Source organism: Salvelinus alpinus, chromosome 12 (assembly GCF_045679555.1).
Source record: "Salvelinus alpinus chromosome 12, SLU_Salpinus.1, whole genome shotgun sequence".
Lineage (NCBI taxonomy): Eukaryota > Metazoa > Chordata > Actinopteri > Salmoniformes > Salmonidae > Salvelinus > Salvelinus alpinus.
This window is the reverse complement of record NC_092097.1, coordinates 38,276,394-38,298,620: the sequence shown is the minus strand read 5'-3', so window position 1 is coordinate 38,298,620 and position 22,227 is coordinate 38,276,394. Positions and strand designations below refer to the sequence as shown.

The window sequence follows — 22,227 nt, the reverse complement described above, 5'->3', positions numbered from 1 at the left end:
TTTTTCCACTTGGAACAGGCAGGTTCGCGAGACCTTATTCATGGTTTCCTCATGTGTAAAGGTGGTGAAATTATTAGGGAATTAAGTCACGGTCAGAATATGGCATATCTGTAGAAGCACCTTCATTTATTCACTCTCCATCCAAAACAAATTGCACGCTCATCTCATGCTTAAGTTCAAAATACGCATAGAGCGAAGTGCATAAAGGGAATTACGTTCCTTTTAGCACGCTTAACTCGGAATCGGAGCCCATCTGCACACAGAGATGAGATGCAGGCAGAGCACAAAAACGGTTCTAGACCTAAAGTGAAATTTGTAAAAGTTGCTCCACCCTTAACAGAAACTGTTTACTGCAGTTAATTGATAGATGGTAACAAAGAGCATTTGTGTAAAGAATTTAATTGACAAAATCTGAATAATGTTCATACACAGGCTAAGGCATTCATAGATCAACTAAACCCCATTCTCTTCTCCATTCTGGACCCCTTCCTGCTCTGGCTGTTGTCTTTTCAGAGGAATAATGTAGAGTCCGTTCTTTGCTTCCTTCAGTCTCCACCACCGACCAAGCCTGAAAACAAAGACTTTATTAACAAAAAAAACCTCATTGACAAAATAGATATTTCATGAATAAAGTTATGAGTAAAATGATGCAGTATATAAATACGTGTCCGAGTTAAAATGAATGCGTAGATCTACCCATTGGTTGATTCTGAGTGGGAAACGCGGGATCCTCTGTCTACAACGAGTTAGCAAGTCTGACATTTCCGAATTTTCAACTAGCACGTGAACGCAGTCTAAGAAGCCATTTAATCTTGTAATAAGAAAACATGGGAGGTCTTATAAACTCGCTGTTGGCTGGGCTCCCTGCCTGTGCCATTAAACCCCTACAACTCATCCAGAACGCCGCAGCCCGTCTGGTGTTCAACTTTCCCAAGTTCTCTCACGTCACCCCGCTCCTCCGCTCTCTCCACTGGCTTCCAGTTGAAGCTCGCATCCGCTACAAGACCATGGTGCTTGCCTACGGAGCTGTGAGGGGAACGGCACCTCCGTACCTTCAGGCTCTGATCAGGCCCTACACCCAAACAAGGGCACTGCGTTCATCCACCTCTGGCCTGCTCGCCTCCCTACCTCTGAGGAAGTACAGTTCCCGCTCAGCCCAGTCAAAACTGTTCGCTGCTCTGGCACCCCAATGGTGGAACAAACTCCCTCACGACGCCAGGTCAGCGGAGTCAATCACCACCTTCCGGAGACACCTGAAACCCCACCTCTTTAAGGAATACCTAGGATAGGATAAAGTAATCCTTCTAACCCCCCCCCCTTAAAAGAGTTAGATGCACTATTGTAAAGTGGTTGTTCCACTGGATATCATAAGGTGAATGCACCAATTTGTAAGTCGCTCTGGATAAGAGCGTCTGCTAAATGACTTAAATGTAAAATGTAAATTGTCATCACTGCCCCAAGCAGTCGAGGGAGTCGTAGGATTTGGGAGTGAAATAAGTGCCACCTTGTGGGCACCTGACCTCATTGAAACTACTTTCATACAGAACACTGAAAACAGGCTTAACTCAAAGGGTAGGCCCAGAGCATATGATCAATATAGTGAGGCTTTTGACCAGTCAGCAATGAGTGTATAATGATAGTAAGTATGCTCTGGGCTGTATCTATGTATGACAGGTAAGTAGCTGGGTATATACCTGTGCTCCTGTCCTACTCCTGCCACTAGGAACTTCCCAGAGCTAGAGAACTTCAGACTGTTGACAAAACCAGTCTAAGAGAGAGGAGACAGTCAGAAAACACTTTAGTGAGAAGACAGATGTTTTAGTGCAGAACACTTGTACTAGTCAGTTGATCATACACATAGGCCTATACAAATAGGCTGAATGCGTAATGTCTAAATGACATCCAATGGTGTTTACCACATATTGTCATGCTACACAATGATTGAATGCAACGCAAGTTATGGATGTATTAGGTGTGTAGCTGGGACTTGCTTACCACAGGGATGCTGAAGAGAGGCTCCAGGTGACGGAACCCCTGGCCACACTTCCACAGCTGCACCTTAGAGTTGTGTGAACCTGTCAAGTGACAACAGTTATTCAATTCCAGCATCATCAATTGGGCAGGTCAATATTAGCGTCAACGCCTAATACACTCCCCCCATATTTATTTGTACAGTGAAGCTAAAATCGGTGCATTTTGGATTTGAGATCAAATGTTTTATATGAGGTGACAGTACAGTATTTTAACACATTTATCTGTTTAGAAATTACAGCACTTTATGCATCACACCCCCCATTTGAAGAAGTTGTTTTTCCATAAGAATTTGGACAAAGTAGTCGAAAGTTCAGTATTTGCTCCCATATTCCTAGCACGCAATGACTACATCAAGCTTTTGACTATACAAACTTGGTTATTAGAGTAGAGCCAAATTTACAAAATTTAGCTTCACCGTCCAAATAAATATGGAGGGGGGTGTATAGGACCAAGGATTGAGCACTAATGTAGAGCATCACACTATAGGTTTACAGTACGCCTTATAGTAAGGAGAGGTGGAAGTTTGGGGTTGATCATTACTAATAACCCACACAGGGTGTGTACAGATGTGTATAGATGAGACGGTGTATAGCAAAGCTGGTGAAGAGGACTCACAGTGGAAGCTACAGTGTCAATAGTTCTGCAGTGCTGTGTGTGTGTATAGATGCGTGTTATAAAGCTGGTGACTCGCACAGCAGTTGTTACCTGAGGCTACGGTGTCAGAGTTCTGCAGAGCCGCCACGGCTGCCACCCAGTAGGGCTGCTCCAGCCCCGAGTCGCCATGCCGACCGTGGGCTGCCTTCACCGTGCTGAGGGGCTTCTTCTTGTTCACACTCCAGAGGGAGACGGAACTGAGGTGAGGAAGAGAAATCTTTTTTGACTACTGAAAACATTTGTAATAGACCATCCTGTGCCGTTTGGGGAGAAGTGGTTACAGAACCTCTACAGATGTGGAGTACGACGACACCCAGTGGAGTATAAAGCCACACACTTACCCATCATCAGCACCTGTTACCATGTGTTCTTCGTTAATGAGCTGGATACAGTCGATGGAGCCCCTGAGCGAGAGTGGGAGGAGCATCCCAATAGGTTAACACACAAGGATAATAGACACTCTCGGACCAACAGAGACTATACAGTATTGCGAGACTGACTAATACAGAGAAAAAGAGAGAAAGGAGTCCAGGAAGACTCACTCATGGCCATGGAACACTAGCTGGGACTCCTCGGCAATCTTCCACACCCTCACAGTGCGGTCCCTCCCCCCTGCAGTCACACAGCGCTCCCGACTCCCACTGTCCAGCCCAGTGATCACATCCTGGTGACCAAATCTAGGGAGACACAGTCAATAAAACACAGTCAATAAAACACAAACACAATTCTCATGCCAACCTGAAGAAACACACAGATATTACTAGTCAGCTACTCACAGGGTTTCCACATAGGCGTTTTCGTCCACGTTCCACACCTTGATGGAGCGGTCGTGAGAGGCACTGTACAGGTCATGAGTGCCCCTCCTGAAGGACAGGCCCTGTGGAGAATAGATGGCTCAGTTTGAGAGAGGGTGCAACAAAAATAAGAATTTAAAAGAAAGCACATTTTAAAGCAAGAAGAGCTTACCGACACAGGGCCTCTATGTCCTGTGAACTTGTACAGGTGTTTACATGTTGCTGCCTCCCAAATCATGATCAACTTATTCATGTCTCCCGTTGCCAAGTACTTGCCGTCCGACGATATGGAAATACACAGTACATGGGCTGTATGTCCAACATGGCGATCATCTGTTCCTTTCCTCCCACCAGCTATTGTGTGCAGTCTCTTACCATTCTCTACATCCCCTGCAGTTACAGAAGAAAATGGGAGAATACATAAGCTCACTTTGACTTTTGCATTTCAGGCAGCATGGGACTGATTTTGCACAGTCTATTTCAGTACAACAAACTTATCTTTGATTATTTTGGAGAAGAAAGTAAACAAACAAATATAAATGTTGACTCACATTTGATGATGGAGCAGTCTTTGGCAGCAGAGAAGATGTGCTTGTCATCAGGAGAGATGACCAGACAGGTGACTGGCAGCTTGTGGCCTCTCAACAGACGAATATCTGACGTGTCTGGTGGCAGGAGCTGAAAACCATGACAACATAGCAGTTGTGTTTAGTAGGCACAAAACAGAAGTGGACAGAAATGGGTAGGTCCAATCAAAAACACTTTTTCAATGTAACCTACAAAATGACCACAGCCTTCATGTTACACAGCTCACTATGGGCCATAGAAAACTCATATGGTGAGGATACTGGATGGACATGCACAGAGTGCTTATATGAGAGACACACAACAAAGATACTCACATCTTTTGCAACCATCCGTTGAAGCTTTCCTTTCTGTTCAAGCTGAGGAAAAGAGAACTTGTTCACTATGAGGGCAATACCATATTCATAAAAGGACTTGTGATATATATTAGGGCTATAATTAAGCATTAAGGTATGAGCGGGTGGTATATATCCAATATACCACAAACCCCCAAGGTGCCTTATTGCTATTATAAACTGGTTACCAACATAATTAGAGCAGTACAAATAAATGTTGTCATACCCGTGGTATACGGTCTGATATACCACGGCTGTTAGCCAATCAGCATTCAGGGCTCTAACCACCCAGTTTATAATCACAATTGCAAATTGTAGCTAGTACACTTACCACTTCTTCTTGAAGTCTTCCAGCTATCAGGTCAGTCTCAAAAGACTCTTCCTCTGCTTTCTTTTCTTCTATTGATAAGACATGAAGACAGAACAGTGAAGCATCAGATTCCAAATAAGCACTTAAATATAAAGTTAAAGAAAACAATTTAGCACAGCTCAATTAATAGTTACAGTAGCTAGCTAACGTTACTCCCTTACCCTCATCCCTCAATTGGTCAAGGTAGAGCTTTGCTAATCGTAGTTTCTTTTCCTGTGGAGTCTCATCAAACTCTTCTTCGACATTGGCCCTCCTTTTTCTGTGCACTGCAGGGCTACATAAATATATTGTTTCAACTCATACAGCTCAAAATAAAATCAGTTTGTTCGCCAACTTACATAGCCATCTGTGAAGCCAGTCAACTACACTGAGTAAGTAAGCCTACCCTTCAGTTTCAGAGTCGCTGGAGATTTCTTCATTGTGCTTTGCATTTAATTTCTTCTTGAGTTTGTTTCCCATGTCTCCATCATTCTAAACCACCAACACACAAGCATCACAGATCAGAAGAAAGTTAATTTAGCCATCATTGTAATAGTTACGTAGATAGCTAGCTAACGTTAGCTAACTACCTCCTTACCTTTCGTTTGGAACCGGCTGAATTCTCGCTCTTTTTGAAAACCTTTAGAGGTCCTTTTTTCTTTATGAAGAAAGACGACATGATTATATTCTTTAGATTGTTTCAACAGTGCTTCAGAGTTAGTAAATCTTTACACTAGTTAGCACACATTTTGACCACGCAAATCAACATTAGACACACATGGGTTCTCTCCCGTTCTGATGCAACCAAACTATAGACTCCACAGACCCAAGGTTTGAAATGGAGGTGTTGATTTGATAATATCGCGGCATGTGTTTGTCCCGCCCACAAATACAGAGCTCTCACTGGTTCCCCGAGCAAGTAGGAACTAAAGTCTAAATTTGATTGGCTGAGAAGGCCTGCCAGTTCAGAAGGAAACATGTGCAGGGAAAAATCTTTCCCCAAAAGATGTGATCCTGACAAATGGTTCCTTCCAGAACGCAGTTAAACCAAGTAAAAATTAAAAGGATGAAATAATGATTTTACATTGAGGTTACATGTTAAGCACAAACCTATTTTTTTTTAATTATCTCGTTTTATTTAAAAAATCGAATATATTTTCACTGCCATCAAGCACACACTGAAATACTTAATGCGACCAAATACACCGCAGTACTGCAGTACTACTTCCTCTAGCTACTAGCTAGTACCAGCTAGTACTTTTCCATGTACTGAGAAAGATTTGCATCCATTCTCACTGCGATCTCAGCAACGAAATTGAATACACAGGTGGGTAACGTTAGCTGTAATATGATGTGTTAAAATCTGTAATGTGTTGCCTGAAATTGGCTAATTTGTACAATATTGGGAAATGTCCAAAAACTGCCAGCGCAGAGCTCACGTTCTGTAAAGGACCTGATATGGCGTCCACAGAGATGAGTCTCTTTGTGGCTAACGTTATTGCAGCGCATACAGCATCATCAATGTAGTAATAACCTATTTAAATATAATCCCAATGTGAAGCTAATGGTCTTAAAAGTTGATGGAAAAAAGTAATGTACAGTTTCAATATTTATATTTTATTTATTCAAATACACAATTATAGTGCTCCAGACCTGATGAAAATAATTTTTGTATATTTAGTCAAATGTACTTATTTTCTGTGCCTGTGTTATATATTTTATCAGGGCGTTTGCCCACCTGAGTAATGGCACCAAAGCGGGCAGCAACAACAACACACTCTGTCAGTGTCCACACAGGCTCTTCTGTCAAAATGATGAAGATTGGCATGGATCATTCTCTGGAGGATTTTGGTGAGGTAATAGAGGAGAAGTACAGAATACCAGATGATGGATATTCACCCATAGAGGTGAGAGAGGTTATTTAATTGATGATCAGTTACTAACAATTACTGCAGATTACCACCACAGGTTACAATCTAATTTAATTTGTTTCACGGAATACTTTACCCCTTACTTTTCCACCCTGCAGTATCAGTAAGGATTATGGCCCATGTACAATATCCTGTATGGTTGATGTGCTGTAGTAACTGTACTGTATTTTACAGTGTCGTACTTTGTTTCTCTCAGGGTGAACCAATCACCTTCGAGGAAGAAGACGATCAAAGTCCTGAAACGAGAACCGACACCATAACTCTCCTGATGAAAATTGATCAGCTCCAAGCAGAACTGAAATATGAGCGCAGATGCAGGCAGCTGGCTGAGAGGGAACTGAAACAGATGAAAGGTATGTTGTAAAACTACACTCATTGTATCGTATTTAATGGGTATTCAAAGTTACCCAAATAGACAATTTTTTTGGCGTCAACCTTAAACTTTTTTAGTGTTAACTTTTAAAAAGACTTCTTATCATGACAGATACTGCAAGTATTTTAAACACCACTGTCAATGTACTCCGTTATCTTGCAATGATGCACTGAAAAAGGTTAAGCTAATCAGTTAGGGTGATTGCTGATTATCTATCTTTATAACATGGCTTGACTGAATAATCGATTCTCATTGGTCAAATGGGTGTTGCTGATTATTTTCTGATACTTTGTCAGAGATGAACGACCTGCCAATGTTCTCAGTTATCTTGAAAATATAAATTGGAAAAGGTTGATCAGTTAGGTGGATTGCTCATGAGAGGTCTATATACACAGTGTATAAAACATTAGGAACACCTTCTCTTTCCATGATGCAGACTGACCTTTGAACGGGGTATGGTAGAAGGGACCAGGCGCATCGATTTTAAGTGTGTCAAGAACTCCAACGCTGCTGGGTTTTTCACACTCAACAGTTTCCCGTGTGTATCAAGAATGGTCCACCACCCAAAGGACATCCAGCCAACTTGACACAACTGTGGGAAGCATTGGAATCAACATGGGCCAGCATCTCTCTGGAATGCTTTCGACACCTTGTGGAGTCCATGCCCATACAAATTGAGGCTGTTCTGAGACAAAAGGGGGTGCAACTCAATATTAGGAAGGTTTTCCTAATGTTTTGTTCACTGAGTGTATAATACTCTCTTGTAATACTTTGTCAGAGATGAATGACCTGATGACCCAGATGAGACACACTGCCCATGACCTGAGGACTGTTCTGGACCATGCCCGGGGGCAGCAGGGGAATGATGTGAACGATGTTGTGAACGACGCTGTCACCCCAGAAAGCTGTGAGGGGCAGAGCATCTCTTATGCGGACGTGCCAGTTCAGATGTCACAGGTGGTGTCACAGGAGGTAGAGGTGAGGTCACCACCCCCATCAGGCCATTCTACAATGTAGTTGCTGCTACTGTCACATTCAACTTGTCCTCTCAAGAAAATGATGTATATAGCCTCATGTTTGCCTGGGTTCAGACAAACGACCTGAGATATGGCATTAGGATTACTTTAGCCGGGTTAAACCAGACCAAATGCTCCACCTACAGCTGAAAAAATGGTAAGTGCATCATGCAGTCTAATTTAACCAGGCTAGGAGTACTTCTGATGAAAGGAGATACACAATATCCAAACATTGCTGGCCATAAAATACAGCAATTCAATTAAAGTATCTCTCTAAAATAAAACTAGATATGTCTCTGACAAATCAACTTTGCAATGTTCTCTGACAATGGACACTTCAGTTCTGTCTTTAACTTTAGCAGGACGCTAACTATATCCACCTCCCCGGGGGTCTGAGAGTGCAGAGGAATCTGTACAAGGGGATCTCAGAGATCATGGACTTCAAGAAGTACATCTCAGCCATGCTGATGGTGCTGTTTGACAGGGAGACGCTGGGCACACACAGTCTGCAGGGCAGGAGGTGTAACATCGCCAAAGAGGAAACCCAGAAACCTCAACTTCCCCCTGACATCATGAGAGGCCTTCTAGGTACTGTACTTTGTCTATTTCTTATTGCTGTCTATTTTATTCAACCTTAATTTAAAGTCGTTCCAGCAAACCAAAATTGGTTTTGTGAAAGTTCCCGGAACATTTGTTAGTTTGCTGCAAATCTTCTCATAACACAAAAAAATGTCCAGTCGTGCTGATGATTAGAACATATTTAATCTGTTCTTTAAAGGTTCCAAGAATGTTTCATTAGGTTGTGGGAACAGAATGGTGAGAACATTGTGGGGACGTCAGAAAATATATGTTCCCAAAACACAAAAACGATCCAGTTGTGTCGATGATTCTACAATGTTTCTTTTAGGGTGCAAAAAACATTCACTTGACATTACAATAATGTTTCCAGAACATATTTAGTCTGTTCTTTGAAGATTCCTAGAATGTTTCTTTAGGTTGTGGGGCTATGACAAGAGAGAGGTTCCCAAAACACTAAAACTGTCCAGTTGTGCTGATATTCATTGAATGCTTTAGTTAGGTTAAAGTCTTGCCATAGATTTTCAAGCTGATTTAAGTCAAAACTTTAACTAGGCCACTCAGGAACATTCAATGTGGTTTAGGTAAGCAACTCCAGTGTATATTTTGCCTTGTGTTTTAGGTTATTATCCTTTTGAAACATGAATTTGTCTCTCAGTGTCTGTTGGAAAGCAGACTGAACCAGGTTTTCCTCTAGGATTGTGCTTTGCTCTATTCCATTTATTTTTATACTAAAAAACTCAACCACCACCATGCTTGGAAATATGAAGAGTGGTATTCAGTGTTGTGTTGGATTTGCCCCAAACATAACACTTTGTATACATGAAATAAAGTTAATTTCTTTGGCACATTTTTTGCAGTTTTACTTTAATGCCTTATTGCAAACAGGATACATGTTTTGGAATATTTTTATTCTGTACAGACTTCCTTCTGTTCACTCTGTCATTTAGGTTAGTATTGTGGAGTAACTACAATGTTGTTGATCCATCTGCAGTTTCTCCCATCACAGCCATTACACACTGTGACTGTTTTAAAGTCACCATTGGCCTCATGGTGAAACCTCTGAGAAGTTTCCTTCCTCTCCGGCAACTGAGTTAGGAAGGACGCCTGTATCTTTTTAGTGACTGCGTGTATTGATACACCACCCAAAATGTAATCAATAACTTCACCATGCACAAAGGGATATTCATTGTCTGCTTTTCTTTATTTTTACCCATTTACCAATAGGTGCCCTTCTTTGTGAGGCATTGGAAAACCTCCCTGGTCTTTGTGGTTGATTCTGTGTTTGAAATTCACTGCTTGACTGAGGGACCTTACAGATAATTGTATGTGTGTGGTACAGAGATGAAGTAATTCAAAAATCATCTTAAACACTATTATTGCTATTATTGAGTCCATGCAACTTATTATGTGACTTGTTATGTTAAGTACAGTTTTACTCCTGAACTTATTTACTCAAGACATTTCAGTTTTTAATTTTTTATCAATTTGTATAAAAAAAAATGTTTATTTTGTTTTGACATTATGGGGTATTGTGTAGGCCAGTGACAAAATCTCAAAATCTAAATTTCATCAATTTTAAATTCAAGCTGTAACACAACAAAATGTGGAAAAAGTTTGTGAAGGCACTGTATTATGTGACTTGTTAAGCAAAACTTATTTAGACTTGCCATAACAGGGGTTGAATACTTATTGACTCATGACATTTCAGCTTTTCATTTTTTATTAATTTGTAAAAATGTCTAAAAACACAATTACACTTTCATATTATGGTGTATTGTATGTGGACCAGTGACACAAATCTGAATCTGAAGGCGCTGTATGTTTTTTATTTCTAATGATAAAAGATATCAATAATACATGTTTAAATTATATTTTTTCTAGATCACGTGAGGATAAAGTTTGGTGTGGATTACAGTGCGATTCGAGCTGCCGTCAGAACAAAGTTAAATAACGAAGACAAACTGTTGAAGAAGAGACTTGGGATCCGTTAAATCTCCAGTCAAAAAAATTTAAATAACCAAATACCAGGTTATAATCACACAATTGTTTACATTGTAATTACTGTATTCTGTCTTGTAATGTTTTATTCCACCAACAGATGTCAGTGTTTAGACAGTTTAGTTGGTTGATGTTACTTTTGATCAGAAGGATATTGACTTTGTATGATTTAAGAGTACTGTAGACTACACATATTATAGATTACATTTGTGATAGATTCACTCACATAGTAGCCTTAACAACACATTATTCTATAATGATTGTGCCTGTTAAATAAATGTCTTTCTGATTCCCACTCATCTCACAACATCCAATCTTGTTTCACTAATGCTATTAAATGACATTTTTTATTTATATAAAAAAAACACGTTAAACCCCTACCTGTATGTGTCTGTACTCTTAGCACCCAGGGCAGTCCTGGAGGGACAGGAGGAGGACAGAGAATGTGTGTGTGTGTAGGCTGAGGAATCACAGCCATAAACTGACTGAGAGATGAGAGAAAGTGTGGGCGGGACAATGAGGGTGGGTGTGGTTTCACAAAAGCATCCTCACCAATGATCCTCTGTTGATGTGCTTCTAACGGTGACCTATGGCTAGCCCCTCCCCCAGCCAGTTGTTGTGTCTCTGAAGACCCTAGTCTGTACATCTATCAGTCTATCACTACTCTCCTCTGACACCTTCACCGGTCCTAACCAGAAGTCCTTCCCACAGGACACCCATCCATCAGGGATACTTATCAACCCAAGGACCAAGACTGCCAGGAACCAGGGTAATAGAAGGAGCAACCAGCCTTAGTGAGTTGTCCCTGGGGTCAACTCGAGAGGTTGATGGGTACTAAGAGAAGTCTGTAGGGTTAGGAACAGGTGCACCTGTTTTACTGTCTGTTGGAGCTGACCCAGACACCAGAGCCTCACAGCTGGCCTGGAGACATACTGTAATAGAGTTCCACTTGGACAGAAAACACCAGCATCTTCTGAGGTAGTTGTACCCTTTTAACTCAAATGAAGTGAAAGTGTGACAGGAGGATTTTATAAAGGATTTATGATACACACTCACAATTCATGTCAGGTGAGTAGTGATTTAATTATTTCAAATTTGATTTGATTTACATTTAAAGTGGTTTAAAGTAATTTATTACCTAGATGTTTTGCCTGGTATACACTGAAATAAATACTATTGATACTTATTGTGTAATTAGATTTTAGTTATATGAAAACTCTTAGCTTACATGTTGAAATAAGCTCAGGTAGCCTATTATTGAGCTGGAGCTCAGTGCGTCGGGTTTAATCGATACAGTAAACAGTCTAGAAGAGTTGTATGCTGATGTGAACTAGAATTTTCCTGCTGTGGTACATAAAGAGAATGTCTCATATAAAGAGGTGCGATTTATTTGTGGCAGATGTTTTCATTTCAATCAAATGATACTAGATCACATGTTCAAGTACATAGACTTGTGAATACCCTCTTGCGCTTCTGTAACTGACAGTCATTTTCAATTGTCCGAGTTTATACATTTTAAGAAAATCATACTTTTTGATGGGCAAAATACTGGTGAAGTAGATTTCTAAATAAAATATTTTTTAGTAAGTCATTTTCCTAAGAATGTAGTGATATTCAACCAAATGCTATTGCATGGCTGAAAACGGCCAGTTCAGAAACCTAGTTTATGCCTCAAAAGGAGAAGCCATATTCTGTATGTAGGACTAATACTAGGACAGGATGAAAATGGGGACAACATTACATAACGCACACGAGAATGTACTGTACATGCACTGACTAGTCCTTCCTGTGCTGTGGGGCGGTAGGTAGCCTAGTGGTTAGAGCGTTGGACTGAATCCCCGAGCTGACAAGGTAAAAATCTGTCGTTCTGCCCCTGAACAAAACTTCCTGAACAAGGCAGTTAACCCACTGTTCCTAGGCTGTCATTGAAAATAAGAATTTGTTCTTAACTGACTTGCCTAGTTAACATGGCATGCCAATCTGTTGTCCGGACACCAGAGCAGATTTCAGCCACAGAGAGCATCAGTAGAGAAGCACTGGTCTAGTATGGTAGTCTGGAAGACATGGTAATAAGACAGAACAGAATGCATTAGTCATAGGTTCTGGGAAATGGATGATGCTCCTAGCACAGCAGTGATTCAGGTGACTGTGTGTGTGTGTGTGTGTGTGTGTGTATGTGTGTGTGTGTGTGTGTGTGTGTGTGTGTGTGTGTGTGTGTGTGTGTGTGTGTGTGTGTGTGTGTGTGTGTGTGTGTGTGTGTGTGTGTGTGTGTGTGTGTGTGTGTGTGTGTGTGATCATGGCACACACAAAGGGGAGAAGGGCATAATATGTGAGCTGTGTGGATGGAGATAAAGTTGCTTTGAAGTCACACACCTGATGTAACTCTATGCCTGACATTTAGGTTTAGAGGTACAGTAAATCCACTACCTCCAAAGTTACAAACACACAGACATCCACAGGCTCTGAGAAACATTTTGAACAGGAGCATGGGAAATATCAATGTGACTGGGCCTATGTTGTGCATTCATGTTACCAAAAGACAGTGTTCATTGAACTATATTGTTTTTGATGTAGTCTGGGTAGAAGAGCAGTGGCTTTGTGTGTGTCGCTGGGATCAGGAGATCAAGTCTGTCCTGGTAAGAGGTTGCATGGCCCTACACAGGCAGGTTGACACAGGGCACATACTTTAAAAAATATATATATTTCACCTTTATTTAACCAGGTAGGTCAGTTGAGAACAAGTTCTTATTTACAACTGCGACCTGGCCAAGATAAAGCAACAACACAGAGTTACACATGGGATAAACAAAAGTACAGTCAATAACACAATAGAAAAATCTATATACAGTGTTCAAATGGCGTAAGGAGGTAAGGCAATAAATAGGCCATAGTAGCGAAGTAATTACAATTTAGCAAATGAACACTGGAGTGATAGATGTGCAGATGATGATGTGCAAGTAGAAATACTGGTGTACAAAAGAGTTTAAACAAGTAAATAAAAACAATATGGGGATGAGGTAAGTAGTTGGATGGGCTATTTACAGATGGGCTGTGTACAGCTGCAGCGATCGGCAAGCTGCTCATACTAATCAACAGGGTCAGTCCCCTGCAGCTGCATTGCTAAAACAAGCAAGCTCATTATCTCTCATTTCAAAAGGTTAGGGAAGGATGGAGGAGAGAAGAGAGAGAGAGAGGGTGTCCTCTCCTCCATGAATTATTCCTATTGATCAGGTCCCTGTCCTCCTCTCCTCTTACAGAAAGAGAGAGAGGGGGAGGGGAGGGAGATGGAGAGAGAGCATCCTTTAAAAAAAATATATATTCTAATATAATATTATAAATGTTATAGATGTCCTATTCCATAGCTTTTGGGTAGATGGTAGACACCTGTGCCAATCAACTGTGATGAAACTAATAGGCAGTAACAACATAGATGGGTTTATTATGGATACTTGTGAACACAAGGAATAAGGAAAACAGAACATATTCCTAAATAACAGAAAAATGTCACTTCCGTTGTGGAATTGACATACAATTGTTGTTATTATCCCTTGACAGTATTAAGTGGGACATTGCAATCATTAAAACAGAACAGGGTTTAACTAAGCTTACACATGCAAACATTAAATAACTTTGAGCTACTGTTGGCTGGCTCTTGCAATGGTAAACTTTGATATCAGTGTTTGTGTTGTTTTTACAATTGTGTCTTTGAAGATGTAATGGCCTACAAAACATGGCCTATGATGATTTACTGTGAATATAAAACTATCCCCAAAACACTCCCAATTAGTTGATGTCGTCGTCCTTTTTCTTCCAACAGGGAAAAGTAGTATAACCGTTTGACTCCTGAGCAGAATGAATCACCTGGCTCACCACAGTGAAAAATGGGGTCTAGCCCTAATGGAACGCTCATGATGTCTCTTCTGAAACTCTCGTTGTGAACTATGGAACACTCTGGTTCACCTCTGACCCCCAACCTCAGTGATACTACAGCCAATGACAGCCTGGGGTGGGGGCTGGGGTCGCCCTTCGCCTCGGCCCCTAGCAAACAGCTGAGCACCTTGCCCAACGCCCAGACCCGCTTCAAGGACCTGTCAGGGATATTGTTCATGGTGACCCTGAACGTGGTGGCCCTTCTGGCTAACACAGCCGTGCTGGTGGTGGTGGTCAAGGCCCCGCACCTCAGGTACTTGGTACTTTTTGATTTTTTATTTTTTTTTACCAGTTAATAACACAATTCAACCACAATGCATAATCAACACGGATAATCCAAAAAGTTTAACAATTTATTTCCATTGTGGTCCTCATTTTGGCCAGCAGGCAGGTTAAATATACACCAGATTATGATCAAACAGATCAATGATAAGAACTATGATTTTCTAATGCACTGATTTTATATGCACAATTCCCTTGTTTATATTGCTTATACTCTTGAATTAGAGTTTAATTTATGAAATATTTTAGGTACTGTATCTCATGTATTCTACTTGTTTCACCAGACATCAGTAAATTCAATTTGTTGTAGTGAAGGTATCATGTGTATATTGTTTCCTCTCTGGGGATTAATACAGTTAATTCCATTCAATTCAGGAAGTTTGTCTTTGTGTGCCACCTGTGTGCGGTGGACCTGCTATGTGCCGTACTGCTCATGCCCCTGGGCATTGTGTCCAACTCGCCGTACTTCGCCAGCGTGGTGTTCACAGTGCTGGAGTGCCAGGTGTACGTCTTCCTCAACGTGTTCCTCATCGCAGGTACAGTACAAGGGACAGACAGAATTTAGGTATGCATCCAAAATGAAACCCTATTCTGTATATAGTGCACTACTTTTGACCAGAGCTTTGGTAGGCTAGGCCTATACAGTGGAAAGGGTGCCATTTTGGACACATGGCCTTTAATCAATCAGTGGGTTTACTATTATGTTTTTTATGTTCTTATATTCATCTCTTTTTTATAGTCTCTTCTGTTTCTTTTTATCACTTTCCATTGATTTTTGTACTGTGTGTAGCCATTTATAAAGTTTGATATGAATTACAGCCTCCATCTTCACCATCACGGCCATCAGCGTGGAGCGTTACTACTACATTGTCCACCCCATGCGCTATGAGGTGAAGATGACCCTGAAGCTGGCCACAGCCGTCATGGTCCTGGTCTGGGTGGCCTCAGGCCTGCTGGGGCTGGCCACTGTGTTCGGCTGGCCCAGCTACAGCAACCTGAGCTCCATCAGTGCCGCCCACTGCTCCCTGCACTGGAGCCACAGCGGCCACCGCCGGGCCTTCTCTGTCCTCTTCACAGTGGCCTGTTTCTGCCTGCCTGCTGCGGTCATCTTCGCTGTGTACAGTAATGTCTATAAAGTGGCCCGCATGGCGGCTAGACAGCATGGACCGTTACCATCCTGGACGGCCAGTCATCCTAAACACCGCTCTGACTCCATCAGCAGCCAGACCACAATCATCACCACCCGCAGTGCCCCCAGGAGGCTGCACCACCACAGGCCCTTCGGTGGGTGCAAGGCCGCCCTCACCCTGGTGGTCATTATGGGCCAGTTCCTGCTCTGCTGGCTGCCTTACTTCTCCTTCCACCTGCACCTGACTATCAAAAACCAGCCCAAGATCCCCGCCGACCTAGAGAAGGCCGTCACCTGGCTGGCGTTCTCCTCCTTCACCGTCAACCCTTTCTTTTACGGGCTGCTGAACCGCCAGATCAGGGAGGAGCTGTGTAAGCTGCGGCGCTGCTACTCTGTCCGGCCTGTCGAGCTGGCCATATCCAGCAGCCACGAGGGCTCGGCCCACGAGAACTTCCTGCAGTTCCTCCAGAGGACCAGCTGTACGGTGGAGACCAGAGCCAGCTTTACCTGCACATCCAGCCCCAGGAACACCCTGGACCAGACTGGGCAGCAGATGGCTGGCTTCAGGATACCTGGGCAGATACCTGAGGATTTCAGTTAAAACGCCCCTGATATACTAACCTGGTCCCCACTTATATACTGTCACTGTATTGACACTGGTACCTGTCTGCTGTTATTGGCAGAAGAGTTAAGTTAAAACTGTTAAGCCTGGACAAGACTGGGCAGATGGCTGCGTTGAAGATACCATGGCAGATACCTAAGGAGTTCAGTAACAATACTCGTAGATACTGTACGCATGTCATGCCACTGGCATCTACTGTAGTTGACCGCTGTAACAGTGTGGCAACAGTACTACCAGCTACACACTGCCCTTAATTTAAAACACACATAGACAGCACTTGGAAGGGACAACAAATAGAGTGTTTTTCTTTTGATATTTCTAGTTTGTTAATTAGATTGAGTTTATTCTGCATCCAGAGATGATTCCAGAATCCAGCATATAACTGAAGTGCATTATGTGCTGAAAAATACTGTTTTCTCAATTATGAATTGTTATTTCTAGCTACAACTACCACTAATAGAGAGACTAATTCAGCTACCTACCACCAACCATTCCAATCACCTATATTAGTACATATTCTACTATCACTTCTACTACACAACTACCAGTACACATTTTGAGTTGAAAGACAATACAAATTGTATTTCCACTGTATCATATATTCACTGTCTATTTATTATTCATTCCATGTTCAATACAGGGAGCATTCAACATTTTAAGTGTAACAGTTGAGGTGTTTCTATTACACAAAATCAAACTTGATACTTTTACTATTTGGTTCTCAGTTGAGGTTTAGTTGCAATATTCTTAACTATATACAGTATGTTTCTTACAAAGCAATGCGCTATTATCCGTTATCATAAATGAAAGCACATTGCATTCAATAGGCTACCTTTTTACAGGTGACGGCAGAGACTTCACTCTCAAAGGTGACTTCTTTCTATATGGGCAAGTTGTTTTTGTTTTAATTGTACAAATAAACTTCTGAAAGATCTGTTTGCAAGAAATTACGCTTATGCTGTTCTAAAAATAATGTCCTCTTCACTGCACATTTATGAAAAGCTGAAGAGCTGAAGACTTCACCCTATAACTCCCACACAGCACGAAGAGAGATTAAGGGATAATGTGGGATAGAGATAGACATGGGTGATCAACGCAAAAGAACATTCTGAGCTACATTTTCAAAAGCCTATCGTGTCCCCTTTATGCACGGCCCAGATTCGAACAAAAATGGGAATCTGCGAACAAATAGATAAACAAATAGATAAATAAACAGACTGGTTGAATAGATACAGATGTAGGATCTATATTTTATCACCCTGTTGCAGGAGAATTTCTTGCAATGCAGTGTATTCGCGGGTTGAAAAAGACTTCTGAAGTTTGTCATTTCCATTTACGAAAAATATATCAACCCCTACAAAATTGTCCATTAACTATAATCCACGTAATAATTCACATTTCCTGTTGCTACAGGATTATTTTCCTGCTGTAGCAAACTGGCTCAAATTAAGATCCTACAAATGTATATGAATGAGCTCCAGATCCTGGTCCAGCTCTGCACACTCCTGACAGCTGACTGGGTCGTCAAGGGAATGCCCTGAAAAAACAGAAAGTGGGAGCATCTTCAGTGTTTTTGAGGGAATTCAGGGTAGCTTGAGCTTGTGACAGCCAGGCAGAGGAAATACATCCGAAACAGATTCACGCACGCACGCACGCACACACACACACACACACACACACACACACACACACACACACACACACACACACACACACACACACACACACACACACACACACACACACACACACACACACACACACACACACACACACACACACACACACACACACACACACACACACACACACACACACACACACACACCAGTTTAAAAAACAAGGTCAGGGTATTTATTAAGGCTACATTCAAGGCCAAGTATTGTAAAATCCTAAAAGCATGATAACACAGTGACAGTTTATGATGCTCTGCTTTTTGATGTGCAAATACTGTATATTGAAATGGCTATCACTTCTACAGGAGAACATTTACAGAGATGGAGTATCCAGAATAAACAATGACATGCAGGGTATTCAGGATGGAAACTCAACACAGCCTCTGTCTCGGTCTGTTCTCCTTTAAAGGAGGTTGGTAACCTTGGTCGATTATATTGACGCCTGGACAAAACCTAGTGACGACACACAGGCTACAGGAAACACTGTCACCTCAATGCAAAGGTGTATACAGAATATTGAACACGCACACAGTAGCCCACCTTTAGAGAACAGGAGTGGAGAGGAGAGATACTTGGTTAAAACAGAAAATGTGTCTTCTGCCTTTTTCCCAATCTCTCTCACACACACACACACACACACACACACACACACACACACACACACACACACACACACACACACACACACACACACACACACACACACACACACACACACACACACACACACACACACACACACACACACACACACACACACACACACACACACACACACACACACACACACACACACACACACACACACACAGCCTAGGATTAGAGTTCCCTTTATACACACAAACTCTCTCACGGAGAGTACACTGTGTACATCTATACACACACCCACACACTCTCAAACGAACCATTGCCTTGGTGTTCAACTGACACCAATCAGCATGTTTTGAAATAATGATACAATATTATAATACAAATAATATAATATATGGCATTTAGCAAACACTTTTATCCAGTCATACATGCATAAAGCCCTAGGCCTTTGGGGGCCCAATTCAAGATTTGGTTGAGGGTCTCCCCACACCTCACGGGAAAAACATGTTAGTGGCCCCAATTTTGATAGTGGAGAGAATTGTTTTAAATTTTGAAAGTAAATTCTACAAATTTTGCCATGGGGAGAATAGAAAATGTTGCAGTTTTAAAGCAAGCTTTCTGCAATTCTACACATTTTGCCATGGGGCAGAGAGACATTTTTGCAGTTTAAAGCTAATTTCCTGCAATTCTACCAATTGTTCCAAGACTTATGCTATGTTAATGATCTCTGAGTGAGAGTGACAAAAATAATCAATGGGAGCCCCCTGGAGGTCAGGGCCCCTGGGTGCATGCCCTGCGTGCCTGGTCGGTATTCGGCCATGACTACTAGACTAACTTACCAATCTAAAAATTGTTAGCTGACATGACAAATTGAGTGACTGTCAGTGAATGGCATAACAAGAGAAAAACTGCTGTTGTACAACCAAACTTCAAAATTGCACCTTGTGTATTCTACTATTTGAACTCTCAACAGTAAGTTGAGACCCTGACAGGGCTGATGGAAACAGCTAATTTGTCTGTAAAATTTTCCAATGACGACTAAACAAAATAGGTCTGTTAGAAAAGGGTGGACACTTTTTTGGGTTGGTGAAATAGATGTGACAACTGTGATGGAAACACATTTATGCACAAATGTTGATAAAATAGCCGTGGAGTTATGTGAAGATATGTTACGTTGTACAACCACCACCACGTGTAAAAGTATGCAAAGTTCATAGTTAGATTCATTAAGTTATGATGAGCTTCATAACTTATTTCATAACTTCATAACTTATGGAGGTTAAGTGCACGTATTTCAAATAAATATCAAGGGTGGCCTTATATTTGAATGCTGGTGACCTGATGATCAGTGCTTGGCTGCCAATTATTAAAACCTAGAGAGCATATGCCAAAACCAGATTGGGAAAGTTTGCTACACTGAACAAAAATATGTTGGTTCCATGTTTCATGAGCTGAAATAAAAGATCCCAGAAAATGTCCATACACACAAAAAGCTTATTTCTCTCAAATGTTGTACACAAATCTGTTTACATCCCTGTTACTGAGCATTTCACATTTGACAAGATAATTTATCCACCTGACAGGCGTGGCATATCAAGAAGCTGAATAAATAGCGCAATCATTACACAGGTGCACATTGTGCTGGGGAGAATAAAAGGCCACTCTAAAATGTGAAGTTTTGTCACACAACACACAACACAATGCCACAGATGTCAGAAGTTTTTAGGGAGCGTAAAACTGGCATGCTGACAGCAGGAATGTCCTCTAGAGCTGTTGCCAGATAATTGAATGTTCCTTTCTCTACCATGAGCCGCAGGTGGTGTAACAAGTACTCCATTTTCATACTTGAGTAAAAGTAAAGATACCTTAATAGAAAATGACTCAAGTAAAAGTGAAAGTCACCCAGTAAAATACTACTTGAGTAAAAGTCACTTGACTAAAAGTATTTGGTTTTAAATATACTTAAGTATCAAAAGTAAATGTAGTTGCTAAAATATACTTAAGTATCAAAAGTAAAAGTACCAGTCATTGAAAAATGTATTTACATTTTTTGGGGGGGATACTCAGACATCTATTACAAACACAGCATTTGTGTTTAGTGAGTCTGCCAGATCAGAGGCAGTAGGGATGACCAGGGATGTTCTCTTGATAAGTGTGCGAATTTGACTATTTTCTGTCCTGCTAAGCATTCAAAATGTAATGAGTACTTTTGGGTGTCAGGGAAAATGTATGGAGTAAAAAGTACATACTTTTCTTTAGGAATATAGTGAAGTAAAAGTTGTGAAAAATATGAATAGTAAGGTCAAGTACAGATACCCCAAAAATCAACTTAAATAGTACTTTAAAGTATTTTTACTTAAGTACTTTACACCACTGATAAGCTGCCTCCAACGTCATTTTAGAGTATTTGGCAGTACGTCCATCCGGTCTCACTACCGCAGACCACGTGTATGCCATCATGTGGGCGAGTGGTTCGCTGTTGTCAACGTTTTGAACAGTTTGCCCCATGGTGTCGGTGCGGTTATGGTATGGGCAGCCATAAGCTACGGACAATGAACACAATACTCTGAATAGATACTGAGCCCAATTGTCTTGCCATTAATCTGCTACCATCACATCATGTTTCTCCATGATAATGCACGGCCCCATGTCGCAAGGATCTGTACACAATGCCTGGAACCTGAAAATGTCCCAGTTAGAGTTAGGGTTAGAATGGCCTGCACACTCATTAGACATATCACTCATTGAGCATGTTTGGGATGCTCTGGATCGACGTGTATGACAGCGTGTTCCGTTCCAGTTCCCACTAGTATCCAGCAACTTCGCACAGCCATTGAAGAGGAGTGGGACAACATTCCACAGGCCACAATCAACAGTCTGATTACCTCTATGCAAGGTGAGATGTGTCGCGCTGCTTGAGGCAAATGGTAGTCACACCAGATACTGACTGGTTTTCTGATCCACACCCTATCTTTTTTTAGGTATCTGTGATCAACAGATGCTTATCTGTATTCCCAGCCATGTGAAATCCATAGATGAAGGACTAATTCATTTATTTCATTGGCTGATTTCCTTATATGAACTGTAACTCAGTACAATCTTTGAAATTGTTGCATGTTGTGTTTATATTTTTGTTCAGTATTTTTATCGCAACAGTTTTTGCAACAAAACTATCGGTAGAGTTCATGGATTTTATCACTACCCAGATTACTCCCTCTTAATCTAGCACTGCGTTGTTATCACCCTTCAGGCAGTATTGTTCCTGTGTTCATGCTCAGACACTACTCTTGGTCGTTTATTCACTCTGTTCGTTTTTATTAAACTCACCGACTGCACGTGCTTCCTGCGT

General features: G+C 41.4%; 3 protein-coding genes across 6 annotated transcripts; 2 read left to right on the top strand and 1 right to left on the bottom strand.

Moving 5' to 3' along the window:
- Positions 1–107: 107 nt before the first annotated feature.
- Positions 108–5,642, bottom strand: rrp9 (ribosomal RNA processing 9, U3 small nucleolar RNA binding protein). The gene is made up of 14 exons (XM_071336166.1): positions 5,350–5,642; positions 5,158–5,243; positions 4,934–5,046; positions 4,734–4,801; positions 4,385–4,426; positions 4,034–4,160; positions 3,655–3,872; positions 3,465–3,565; positions 3,231–3,365; positions 3,030–3,092; positions 2,740–2,885; positions 1,996–2,075; positions 1,695–1,768; positions 108–568 (listed from the first exon to the last, which is right to left on the bottom strand). Exons 1-14 carry the CDS (start codon positions 5,428–5,430, stop codon positions 454–456), a joined length of 1,449 nt encoding a protein of 482 aa, XP_071192267.1. The 5' UTR covers positions 5,431–5,642; the 3' UTR covers positions 108–453.
- Positions 5,643–5,776: 134 nt separating this feature from the next.
- Positions 5,777–11,028, top strand: LOC139536050 (uncharacterized). 4 transcript variants are annotated; one of them, XM_071336169.1, is made up of 6 exons: positions 5,777–6,078; positions 6,477–6,658; positions 6,879–7,035; positions 7,834–8,033; positions 8,431–8,659; positions 10,532–11,028. In XM_071336169.1, the coding sequence occupies exons 2-6, from the start codon at positions 6,497–6,499 to the stop codon at positions 10,639–10,641; spliced, it is 858 nt and encodes a 285-aa protein (XP_071192270.1). In that variant the 5' UTR covers positions 5,777–6,078; positions 6,477–6,496; the 3' UTR covers positions 10,642–11,028. The 4 variants fall into 4 exon arrangements, with proteins under 4 accessions (XP_071192270.1, XP_071192273.1, XP_071192272.1 ...); XM_071336172.1 differs by having other exon boundaries at positions 5,945–6,078; positions 6,477–6,607; positions 8,434–8,659; XM_071336171.1 differs by having other exon boundaries at positions 5,945–6,078; positions 6,477–6,607.
- A 3,443-nt stretch (positions 11,029–14,471) lies between these two features.
- Positions 14,472–16,704, top strand: LOC139536049 (probable G-protein coupled receptor). The gene is made up of 3 exons (XM_071336167.1): positions 14,472–14,831; positions 15,236–15,396; positions 15,680–16,704. The coding sequence occupies exons 1-3, from the start codon at positions 14,590–14,592 to the stop codon at positions 16,588–16,590; spliced, it is 1,314 nt and encodes a 437-aa protein (XP_071192268.1). The 5' UTR covers positions 14,472–14,589; the 3' UTR covers positions 16,591–16,704.
- The last annotated feature ends 5,523 nt before the right edge of the window (positions 16,705–22,227 follow it).

What these genes read in the sequence shown, in the direction of transcription:
- LOC139536049 (XM_071336167.1), top strand. Translation starts at nt 14,590, where the DNA reads ATGGAACACTCTGGTTCACCTCTGACCCCCAACCTCAGTGATACTACA. An exon ending in GTCAAGGCCCCGCACCTCAG is followed by an intron (nt 14,832 to 15,235) that starts GTACTTGGTACT and finishes CATTCAATTCAG; the next exon opens with GAAGTTTGTCTTTGTGTGCC. An exon ending in CAACGTGTTCCTCATCGCAG is followed by an intron (nt 15,397 to 15,679) that starts GTACAGTACAAG and finishes TATGAATTACAG; the next exon opens with CCTCCATCTTCACCATCACG.
- rrp9 (XM_071336166.1), bottom strand. Translation starts at nt 5,430, where the DNA reads ATGTCGTCTTTCTTCATAAAGAAAAAAGGACCTCTAAAGGTTTTCAAA. An exon ending in GAAGACTTCAAGAAGAAGTG is followed by an intron (nt 4,427 to 4,733) that starts GTAAGTGTACTA and finishes TCTTTTCCTCAG; the next exon opens with CTTGAACAGAAAGGAAAGCT. An exon ending in CTAGTGTTCCATGGCCATGA is followed by an intron (nt 3,093 to 3,230) that starts GTGAGTCTTCCT and finishes ACTCTCGCTCAG; the next exon opens with GGGCTCCATCGACTGTATCC.
- LOC139536050 (XM_071336169.1), top strand. Translation starts at nt 6,497, where the DNA reads ATGGCACCAAAGCGGGCAGCAACAACAACACACTCTGTCAGTGTCCAC. An exon ending in GGAACTGAAACAGATGAAAG is followed by an intron (nt 7,036 to 7,833) that starts GTATGTTGTAAA and finishes ATACTTTGTCAG; the next exon opens with AGATGAATGACCTGATGACC. An exon ending in CATCATGAGAGGCCTTCTAG is followed by an intron (nt 8,660 to 10,531) that starts GTACTGTACTTT and finishes TATTTTTTCTAG; the next exon opens with ATCACGTGAGGATAAAGTTT.